This window comes from Paramisgurnus dabryanus, chromosome 14, assembly GCF_030506205.2.
Source record: "Paramisgurnus dabryanus chromosome 14, PD_genome_1.1, whole genome shotgun sequence".
NCBI classification, from domain to species: domain Eukaryota; kingdom Metazoa; phylum Chordata; class Actinopteri; order Cypriniformes; family Cobitidae; genus Paramisgurnus; species Paramisgurnus dabryanus.
Genome location: NC_133350.1, coordinates 10,258,252 through 10,269,991, shown reverse-complemented (window position 1 = coordinate 10,269,991; position 11,740 = coordinate 10,258,252). Strand labels below are relative to the sequence as shown.

Genomic DNA, 11,740 nt, shown 5'->3' with positions numbered 1-11,740 from the left:
CATTAAGAGATGATTGACATGACTAATGATGATGATGATGATGATGATGATGTCATAATGTAAAAGTGAGAGGAGTTAAAAACAGGAAGTTCACAGGATCACTTTCATTAAATCCTACAGCTTTTTGTTCTAAAGAAGTTAAAATGAGAAGTGTGATGGGGCTTAAGGTTAGATTATAACTCACGTGATGATTTCATGTCTGAACTAAACACTGTCAGAAAACATGGTCAAAAATGGTCCTAAGTTGTCACTGGGGCAGGACTCTTTATAAAGGTCCGTATATTTACAATTTAGGCACAGATATGTATACATATATTAATACAGCAGGGAAAATAAGTTTGAGACACATCAGCATTTTTATCAGTAAGGGGATTTCTAAGTGGGCTATTGACACAAAATTTCCACCAAAAGTAGCCATCAAGCCAAATATTGAATTCATAAAAAATCAAAACATTTAAGTATACAAGTTGAGTCATAATAAATAAAGTGAAATGACACAGGGAATAAGTATCAAACACACTTTATTAAATACTTTGTAGAGAAGCCTTTGTTGATGATTACAGCTTCTAGACACCTCTTATATGGAGACACCAGTCATGTGCATTGCTCAGGAGTGATTCTGGTCCATTCTTCACACAAATGGTCTCTAAATCTTGAAGGTTCCTTGGGCCTCTTTTATGAACTGATCTTCAGTTATCTCACTGGGCCATTCAAGCAACTTGATTTTCTTTCTTTGAAACCACTTCATTGTTTCCTTGGCCTTGTGTTTGTCCACCCTCTTTTCCCATTTTCAGCTTTCTGGTAGATGGCAGCAGATTTTTATCCAGAATGTATTGGTACATTTCTCCATTTATCCTGCCTTCAATAATATGAAGTCTGCTAATGTAGTACCCTTCCTGAAATAAAGCCCCAAACCATGATGCTTCCACCATCAAACTTAACTGTTGGTATGGTTTTCTTGGGGTGGTGGGCAGTGCCATTTCTTCTCCAAACATGGTGTGTAGTGTTTAGAATGATTGCCAAAAAGTTCAATTTTGCTTTCATCTGACCATACTATAGTCTCCTAATAATCCACATGCTTCTCCAAATGCTCTTTCGCAAACTTTAACAGAGCCTCTTGCGTGGTGAGCGTGCATGGATGCCATGGCGGTTCAGTCCATTGCTTATAGTTTTCTTTGAAACAACAGTACCTGCTGATGCAAGGTCTTCCTAAAGTTCTGCCCGAGTGGTTCTAGGCTCTTGGAGAACTCAGGATTCTTTGGACTCCTCGGAGAGGGATCTTATGTGGAGCACCTGATTGTGGCCGGTTTATGGTGAAGTGATGCTCTTTCCATTTCCGGATAATGGCCCCCACAGTGCTCACAGGAACATTCAGCATTCTGGAAATACGCCTATAACCATTCCCATCAAAATGTTTTTCAACAATAAGATTACAAAGATCTTGAGAGAGTTCTTTGCATTTACCCATCATGAAGTCTTTTCTGTGTGCATCCTGGGTAATGAGAAGCCTTTATAGGCAATCAATTAGGACTAAAGCAGCCGATATCAATTAGTACTGATAGGGGGCAGGGTTTCTCTCTCAGTTCTGACAAATTTCAGGTGATCTCCTGGCTTTCTATGTCATTTTGCACCTTGTTCTCTTCATTTGTTCAATGCTTATTCTCTGTGTCATTTCACTTTATTTATTATGACTCAACTTGTATACTTAAATGTTCTGATTTCTTTGTTGAATTCAATATTTGGCTTGATGGCTACATCTGGTGGAAATTTTGTGTCAATAGGCCACTTTTTATGTAAAAATATTAAGAAAAAGTTTTATAAATATTTTACCTGCCAAAATATCAAAAGACATAGGATCTGAGTTATAATAAACTGAAATTTAGGAAAGGCTAAAATATATCAGTCTGCTGCATTCCGGTCTCCCTGTAAAAGTCAAAATCTTATACAGTGGCAGAATATAGGTACAAAAGCTGTCACTGGCATGGTACCCTTTAAAAAAACTTTTGAGGTACCAGTATGTACATTTGGGGTACTAATATGCACCCTTTAAATACAAAGGAGTTCATATTCGATCCAACAATGGGTAAAAACAGCATTTTTTTTTCATATTGTGTGGTGTTGTGAGGTGTTTTTGTGCTTTTTTGAATAAAACTTCTATTCAATGAAACCTAAGTATTGTCTGACAGCATTGGCTGTTTTTGGTGTAACAGTTGTAAAATGTATATTTTTAGCTTTTATGGTGTCATTCTGTATAGGCTGAAATTTACAGTCGTGGTCATTAATTTACTTTACATTGAAGATCGGACAATTTAGGAGCGCCGTGTGAGACGGTCACATGTGACGTTTACAAGCGCTTGTGTCAGAGAGATACCAAACCAACAATACAGTGCCATTAATTCAAAGCATTTACAGACGGTCTTAATGGGGTCAGTGTAACAACAATCCACAGCCGCTTCTGTATGACCTGAAAAGAATCTACTGCATAGGCTGAGGGAAAAACATGAGGTCATTTAATATTAAACGTGGAGGGCAATGTTTGAACGAGGGCTCTGGTGATTATATAAATGGGTCAAAGAAAAAAAGGAAATTCTTCTTTGCGTAAAGAGGATCTGCTCTGAAAGGTTGCCACGAGTGACAAAAGCAACAGACGCAGTTTGAAATGGAAGAGCTTGCCAAACTTTCTTTGTCTTTTGTAAACAGTCACAAGATGGAGAATCTGAAATGCTCAGCTGAATTAAAAAATAATTGATGGATGAATTAGTGTATTCATTTACATTTGTTTCAAATTCTTATTACAACTCTCTTTATATCAATTCCTGCCTATAGAAATGTAATACTTCAATCAATATGATATCCAATTTCAACTACTTTACTTTTATAGCACATGTTCCTGGTATTGTGGTAAATGATTAATAGCATATATTGTCTTCATTATAGGGTCATCTTATTGATTATAGGTCAGTGGTGCCCGGTCGCTCGATGCGAAGTTCGTCACAAGATGTATGTAGCCCGTCGTGTGTGGTTCGTAATTTCAAAATATGTGTTCTGCGCGTAACCCAGTAACTTAGTTTTGGGAAACCATTCTTTGCAAGCATGTGAAAAAATAGGTAATTGAAATGTGGCTCCCTTTGTGATGTCAGAAGGGGTCCGCCCCTTAATCTGCACTATCCAACCACAGCACTGGCATTTAGTGCAGAGATCAACTCATTTGCATTTAAAAGGACACACCCAAAAAAGGCAAATTTTTGCTCACACCTACAAAGTGGCAATTTTAACATGCTATAATAAATTATCTATATGATATTTTGAGCTAAAACTTCACATACCTCTGGGGAGACCAAATATTTATTTGACATAAGGGTGTGTTTACCTACAATAAAAATATAGATCTATCCATTCTTAGTACGTTGGAACACTTGAAAAATCGGCAGTGTATCAAATAATTATTTGCCCCACTGTAAAAAATTGTAAATCACAAATCAATGATGTCATATGAGTTTTCATAGGCAAGGTCACAAATGTATACAATATAAGTATCAAAATTCATATTGTTTCACTGACAACAACTGTAATCTTCACATAAAATGTAATAACTCTCTTCCTTTTTGAATTATCCTTTTTATGGGCTTCTGTAATGTTAACCAAATTTAAGTTTTGCTACAAATGCTTCTTTTTGTAAATTGTTTAAAAGCAAACAATATAAACACTTTATAGTTCAAGTATTTATACTGTTTTGATAAAACCTGCTATGATTTTACTACTGTACTAAACTTTTATTTATATTACAGTAGTTATCCTGAACATTACATTCATATACAGCAGATATACAGTAACAGTGGAATCAATTATCTACATCTCAGAACATTTATTGTGATTTGATTTGGTTTTAACAAACATGCTTAGACTAAAACTTTTTGGCGAAGTCTCGTATATAAATGTTTTCAGTCTTAACAATGTAACCCAACATCTTAAACTGTGGTTGTGGGTGATAATATAATTGCAGGTACATTTGGTGTCCAATGGCATTATTTTTTCTGCTTTTTTCAAATGGTTATATTTGTAATTATTTGATTAATTTTGTACTCCTTGTCATGGATTACAAGATTTTACATGCCATAATAGTATAATATTTTTTGTAAAAAGTTATTTTGGACACCAAATGCAATTAAATAATCACCCATTTACAACTAAATATGCATAATATAATACATTAATTCATTTATCTTGAAATATGTTTTTGTAAAGATAAAAATGTATTTCTTTGTAAGGCAAAATGGAGATTCAACAAGCTAATATTTCTTTGGTCCAATAATGGACCATTTTCATTATATTCTGGGGAAAACCAGAACAAGTCCTGTACTGGATGAATGGAAATTGTTGCTAATAATAATAATAATAATAATATTAATAATAATAATGTTCTCTCTGGTCGCCCCACTGCTCAATAATGATGAGCATTTACATTTTAATAATATAATATTTTGTTCCAGTCCTATTGTTTTCTGCATTCTGCATATAGTTTCATATAAAATATAATTTGCCTGTTTCAATTCGAGAAACCAACAAGAAACTGAAAATCTGAGCTCATGTGGTTTTCACAGATCTAGTGAAATGCATTTCAAAATCCAGATGAGTGCAAAACAAAAGCTGCGGATAATACATTGTCAAAGACAAAAAAATCAGTGGCAAAAAGTCCACCGCAAGTAGTTCTTCATCAAAAAACAACTGTATAAAATGAAACGAGTGCTATATTACTTTATCGTATTTTCAGTATAAGTTGTCCTGATATTACAGCACCTCCATGAGTCACTTAATGCATTCTGTCTGTTTCAGGTGTGTACAGTAGATTTACACCGCCACTGTGGTTGTAGATGACACGGGTGTAGCCGCTCCCTCTGGTGTTACTTTAGCCAATCGGTGGTCCTTGTTTTGAGAGCAGCTCCGCCCACAGAGCTGGCACGAAGCACAGCAGGAGTTACAGCAGGGCAAGAAGCGAAACACGCTCACGCGCCACAGGAACCAACCAGGAGCCCAACAGCACCAACACACCAGCATCCCTCCAGCCGTCACGCCAAGAATCACATACAACGCCAACAGAGAAATGGACTGCTGGGATTCTGGAGACAGATAAGATTTTGTTAGATGTGACTGAATGAGATTTAAAACTCAATGAAATATTATGACACATGCAAGAATGCTGATGTATTTCCTATTTAAACATGTTTGCATTCATTTGGACAAAAACAACAAAACAAAAGCACAAAAGGTCATGGGTTCGATCCCAGGGGACACACATATTGATAAAATGTATAGTCTGCATGCAGTTTAAGTCATATGCATGAAAGCATGAAATCTGCAATGTAGTTTTAAAAATATATAGTTAACATTACATATTATGCAGTAGCAATACATATTTGGACCTAACAAACCTACGAAAATAAATTTTGATAATTCATGTTATGCCATTTGTTTTGGTTGACTAAAGCTTTCTTAGTAAAGTCTGCCCTCAAGTAGCATCCTATTGTGTAAACACCTGTGCCATCTGTGTGTTCGAATGCACAATTGTGAGTAGTGGCTACTTAGCATACTGGGACCCTTGAGAAGCTACTACTTCCAACTGATTTACAACTCAGTGTTTGCAATGAGCTCCTCAATTAGCTTTGTGTTCTTGGCTTTTCAGGGTTCACCATTATGCAGCAATAAAACGAAATTTATGGACACTCAAAAGAACCGTCTTTCTGAGGAGCTCCCATTAGATTTGGGCCCCCATGCATTTATCTTCCATACCAGGTTTATCATGTAGCTTTGTGCTTATTGAGGTATAATATAAGCAACAGAAGGACGGCAGATATTGTTGACCTACTGAAATGAGTTTAAAGGGATAGTTTACCAAAAAATGAAAATTTTGACATCATTTACTCACCCTCATGTTATAAACCTGTTTGAGTTTCTTTATTCTGTTATACACAGAAAAAAATATTTTGATAAATGATGTTAACCACACAGTTGATGATTCCCATTGACTTTCATAATAGGATAAACAAATACTATAGGTACCGTCAACTGTGTACGTACCATAATTTTAGGAATTCGCATTCTGTTTATTTTTTAACATTCTTTTGAGGAATACACACCAAACGCGAGTTCAACGATTTGCGTGAGTATATTACATACAAAGTCAATGCAAATACGCGATCAGACGCGTCCTCATGCGGGGCGATGAGAATGACGCGTATTGGGCGGCGCGATTGCCACGAAAACACGCATATTCGCCTCAAACGCGCCTTCGCGCAAGTTGAAAATATTCAACTCAAGCGAAAAATTTGCATGACACAAAGTTAAATCCAGCGAGTAATCTAAAGCGAGCAACGCGATGCTACGCGTTTGGTGTATATGTAGCATTAGAACTTTATAAACGGTTAATTTTTTAGACGTTGTATTAACTGTATTGTTTGGTTATAAGAACGTTATTCAAAATGTTTTTAGAACAATTCTGTCTGTTGTTATATTAATGTTTTAAGAATGTTCCACTAAAGGGGATCGCACACCGGCTGTGCCGCTCAGTGCCGCGCCGTTCTAAAAAAATCGAACACATTGTTTTTTATGAGTATACACACACCGGCGCCACCAGGTGGCGCCTGTCAGTGCCGCCCAGCTGTGACTCAGGAAGTTGCTCAAATCCCTGTCGCGCCACTCACATAGTTTAACATTAAATAACATCATATTTGTCCCAAATCATTAAAGGCGGAGTCCACGATGTTTGAAAAACGGTTTGGAAAAGGAGACGGGCCGACTACCAAAACACACTTATAGCCAATCAAATCAAATCAAATGCCGGGTTGCGTATGTGTGGGGCGGGTCTATCAAGAGAAGGTCCAGATTCTATTGGGGTAGGGGCGTGTTTGTTTAGGTGATTTCAAATATCAACATTGGCTTTCAAACATCATGGACTCCGCCTTTAACGATTAACATTGGCTGCTAACGTATATTTAGCATTTTGAAGTAGACGCTATCTGACGAAGCTCGCGCTATTTAATGTGCACTTCCGGTTTTCAATACCTCCGAGTTGTCCTAGATGCGACTCGACGCGGCGCGACGCTGAGCTGCGCGGCTGGTGTGTGATCCCCTTAACTCTTTCACCGCCATTGACGAGATATCTCGTCAATTAAGAGAAAAAGCTTCCCCGCCGATGACGAGATTTTCAGTCTTTCCGCAATACCGCTATTATCCACCAGGTGGCAACTTATACAACCCGGAAGTAGCGCCTCACGTGAAAGAGAAAGAACTCTGTGTATGTTTTAAAGATCGCTCTGAATCTGATCTCTATCAAAAGTCCTACGCAAAAATGGAATTATCTCAGCTTTTTGCTCAAAATTGGGTGTTTTTTAAGAAACCTACCCATGTTTGAGAGGTGATTACAAGAGAACTAATGAAGGTAGGATGAAACGTTTTTTTTTGTTTGAAAGCAGAGGGTCTGTTCTTTTATCTGATATATTGTTTGTTTATATATTTAAAGAAGAACATTTTCTGGAAGGCATTAAACTTTTGTGAAAATCATGAAAAATGCTGGCGCTGGCTGGCAACTTTTTTTAAAAATGCTGGCGGGGAAAGAGTTAACAATGCAGTTATAACGTTTATAATGCTAACGTTTCAAGAACGTTCCACTAACAAGGCAATTATAGCATTTCTAAAACTAACGTTCTAAGAATGTTACATTACCTAGGCAATGGTAATGTTTCCAGTGCTAATGTTTTAAGAACATTTCACTAACAATGCAATTTTAGCGTTTCTAATGCTAATGTGTTCAGAACATTACATTACCTACGCAACATGTCCAATGCTAATGTTTTAAGAACGTTCCTCTAACAATCCAATTATAACATTTCTAAAGCTAACATTTTAAGAACGTTACATTACCTACGCAATGGTAACATTTTCACTGCTAATGTTTTAAGAACGTTCCACTAAAAATGCAATTATAGTGTTTCTAACGCTAACGTTTTCAGAACTTTACATAACCTATACAATGGTAACGTTTCAATTTAAATTTTTAAGAACGTTCCACTAACAATGCAATTATAGTGTTTCTAACGCTAACGTTTTCAGAACGTTACATAACCTACGCAATGGTAATGTTTTCAATGATAATGCTTTAAGAACGTTGAACTAACAATGTTATTATAACCTTTGCAATAACACCATATTAAGGACGTTACATTACATACATTCGCAATGGTAACGTTTTCAATGCTAATGTTTTTAGAACGTTCCACTAACATTGCAATTGTAACATTTTTAATGCTAACGTTTTAGGAACGTTTATCAATTGCAGATAATGTTAGGGAAACATTCTACTAATGTTATTGCAAGAACTTCAAGATAACCTTTGGAGAATGTTAGCCAAAGTTACTGGAACATTCCATGTTAGCTGGGAAATCAAATTTTTTATATATAATGAGACTTTATCCTAAATTTCACAGACAGTGTCACAAATAATGAAATGTTTGCCTGACATACTGTACCAGCTGTCACAATAATAAGGGAGTGTCCACAAATAATAATAGACAGAGTCTTTTGATGCAGATTGTGTTTGACTGAATGCTTTTTGTGGTTGTCTGAAAAAAAACATAGTGCTCACCGGTCACAGAGTCTGGATCGGGCATAGCGTTTGGAGTGACACAGTTCTTCACAGTGGACATGGTCTGTGTTGGCACATTGAGCACAGGTGCAGGTTGGGTAACATGAGGTTGTAGAGACTTGGATGTAGCCAGAGGACCTGAAACACAACAGACCAAAAACACAACCTCAAGGACAAACCTCACAAAGGACAGAGTGTTCCTCTAGCTAGTCTGCAAAGCATTGTGTTATCAGTGCAAAGCTCATGGGTTCAATTCCAGGGAACATGCATGCTGATAAAATGTATAAATATGTATGTCAAAAAACATCCATAATGTCATTACAATGAACTCATGACTGACCATTGCAACCAGGGTAATCGATTAAATCGCTGCCATCCCCGCAGTTGTCAATGCCTTTATCGTCCACACAAACCAAACTCATTGGTATGCACTTCCCATTACGACAATTGAAGTAAGGCTCTCCGCTGCACTCTGATTGGTTGAAACCTGGAGAGACAAACTATTTAGAGAACTGACTGGAGATATTTTCACTAAGAAGTGTATCGCAAAGTGTTTTAATAAGCATGCATTTTCTAACCCAGCCTAAATGAGGTGAAGTCTCCTACAAAGTCCACCCTTGGCTGCTTTCCTCGGGTCACCAGACGTAACGTTAGAAAGTTGCCAGTCGACAACACCGGTCGGGGAGGGCTCTTCCCACAGAGCGCTGGGCCTATAGGGGGTGCAGATTTATCCCTCCCATCGTAGAATTGGATGTAAGAGCCGGCATGGCAGGGGTCCTCCTGTCCCTCCTCTGTCGTTGGTTCCATGCTTAGATCAGGCCGCGTCGGACCAGATGACGAAGACCCCCTGGGCGATTCTGGGATGAGGGGTGCGGGGCTGTGAGGTGACACCCTTAGCAGGCTGTAGACCAAGAAGAAACGGAAGTAGAATTGCACCTTGTCCCGGGGTGTGGCGGACTGCATGGTGATGTGGCAATCTGTTCCCATGGATACAAAGTAGTACTTCCGGGACTCCTGGTGGGACTTTACGATCATGCCGTCGCCCTGTATCGTTTGTCCACAGAAGTCTACAACATTCACTGTTGAAAAATTAAGATGGTCATTAAACTTAAAGTAACAAAGACACTCATCTTTAGACATAAGCTTTTGTTTCAGTTGTTGTTTAGATGAAAGAAGGAACACAAGGATGAAAGAAACGCTGGACAAATACAATTCTAATCTACAAAGACCACAACTGGGAGCTGGCTTTGCATCCCCCTCCTGGGGTAGGAACCAAATAATAAGAAGATTTACAACCTTTCATTGGTTTATTAGCTTTGTTACCCCGGGCAACTACGGGATCCGTGATGCCTCACTGCCAGGAATGTCCAGAAAAACCTTCCATTGGTGGAAAAGGACTAATACCTCAAAATATTCCGTAACCATGAGTCCTCAACCGAGTTTCCACAAAAATGAGCAGTGGTAGAATAGTAAGTTCCCTATAAATGTTTTTACGGGAACTGGGAGCTCAGATGAGAGCTGGGTTCCCACTGCATTGCACACACTTTAAAAAAAACAGAAGAGAACGTGCCAACTCTGTGGGTACTGATGGGGGCTTTACACAGGAGACGGTTAGGACATATAATATCATTATTCAGTGTCGGGTCTATTGAATTGTCTAAATAACCAGATGTCATAATAAAAGACAATGAATTATACATACAGTATATGACCACCTTTCAAAAGTTTGGGGTCATGAAACTGAAATGGTACGGTGAATTATGCGTTATTAATTTTTTTCACATTTTAAATAAAAGTAAACTATAAAATAACACAAATGTAAGCATTGAAATTTTTTGAAAATAAATAAAAATTGTGTGTTATTTAAGCATAATGTTACCCCTTGAATTTGCAGAAATGTGCTCTTGTCATTTTATCAAGCAGCTTTATGAAGTTTCACCCTGAGATGCTTTTTAAACAATTGAAGGAGTTCACATCTATTCTGGATTCTTATTGGTAGTTTTTTCTTCATTATTGATGTGCAAGTCATCTATTTCATATATAGGCTACATTTTTTTAAAGATGAACTTTTAATTTTATAATAAAAGAAATTAATGCATTGGCACAATTATATTATATATGTATATATATATATATATATATATATATATATATATATATATATACATATACAGTTCTGTGCAAAAGCCACCACCACCAGACTTGTTGTTTTAGAAGTTTTAATGTCCATCCGTATTTATTTTTCAATTTATTTTATTAAGATACAAACAGAAAATACAGGAAATATGTAAAAAAAAAAGGAATTTCTTTAAAATTAGAAATTATGATTTAATTTTATTTAGATTTAAGAGATCATGCAGTTTCCTGCTATTGCTCAAGTGGAAGTGTAGTTTACCCTAAAAACTTGACACATCAGTTTACATTTTATGCAGTTTTTAATACTATATACACACATTTTCTGTATTATCTGGATGTATTATATTAAAGAGACTGAGAAATAAATATATATGATCAATATAAATTGCAAAAACAACAAATCTAATTCTGCATGGTGGCCTTAGACTCAGTAATGTATTGATATAGATATATAGTTATTAAAATACATCTATTTTCGATTTATTTTGGTCAAGACGAATGACATTGAGTAGCTTATGCCAAAAATCATAAAGCCATTGCAACTTTTGCTGTCAATGCACACAAATAAATAAACCCCTATTTAAAGAATGAAAAAGCATAAACTTGAAAAACTATGGTTTATCTTACCTGTGTCAATGCTGTGAGTGTGATGTGTCATTAATGCCAGCATAATAAAGCATCCTGACACGCTTGCTTTGGCAATCATCTCTGGCGTCTGCGTAAAGCACTCGCACCTTCAAACTTACGCGCAATCGCTCTGTCGCATTTGTACTGAGCAAAGTCTGCTCTTTCCAAAATCAAACATTACCTTACTTTATAAATCTCTTATATAGTCCATGATTCCTCTTAAGACGTGTTAATAATACTTTTAAAGCAGAAATGTTTATCTACAGACCCTCAGACGCGTCGAGCTGAGTCCTTGTTCATCATCTTAGCTTTTGTGCACCTAAAGCCTGTTTGTCAAAT

At 36.9% G+C, this 11,740-nt stretch overlaps 1 protein-coding gene across 3 annotated transcripts; it reads right to left on the bottom strand.

Moving 5' to 3' along the window:
- Nucleotides 1-3,422: 3,422 nt before the first annotated feature.
- On the bottom strand, nt 3,423-11,740 carry ldlrad2 (low density lipoprotein receptor class A domain containing 2). Of its 3 annotated transcripts, none has more exons than XM_065242086.2 (5): nt 11,402-11,740; nt 9,217-9,717; nt 8,979-9,125; nt 8,639-8,776; nt 3,423-5,117 (listed from the first exon to the last, which is right to left on the bottom strand). In XM_065242086.2, the coding sequence occupies exons 1-5, from the start codon at nt 11,478-11,480 to the stop codon at nt 4,849-4,851; spliced, it is 1,134 nt and encodes a 377-aa protein (XP_065098158.1). In that variant the 5' UTR covers nt 11,481-11,740; the 3' UTR covers nt 3,423-4,848. The 3 variants fall into 3 exon arrangements, with proteins under 3 accessions (XP_065098158.1, XP_065098159.1, XP_065098160.1); XM_065242087.2 differs by lacking the exon at nt 11,402-11,740 and adding an exon at nt 9,935-10,176; XM_065242088.2 differs by lacking the exon at nt 11,402-11,740 and adding an exon at nt 9,962-10,173.

Bases quoted from the DNA above. Each gene is read 5' to 3' on its own strand.
- ldlrad2 (XM_065242086.2), bottom strand. From the start codon at position 11,480: ATGATTGCCAAAGCAAGCGTGTCAGGATGCTTTATTATGCTGGCATTA. The intron at 9,718-11,401 runs GTAAGATAAACC...ATTTTTCAACAG, and splicing joins CACTCACAGCATTGACACAG to TGAATGTTGTAGACTTCTGT. The intron at 5,118-8,638 runs GTGAGCACTATG...ATCTGTCTCCAG, and splicing joins CGATCCAGACTCTGTGACCG to AATCCCAGCAGTCCATTTCT.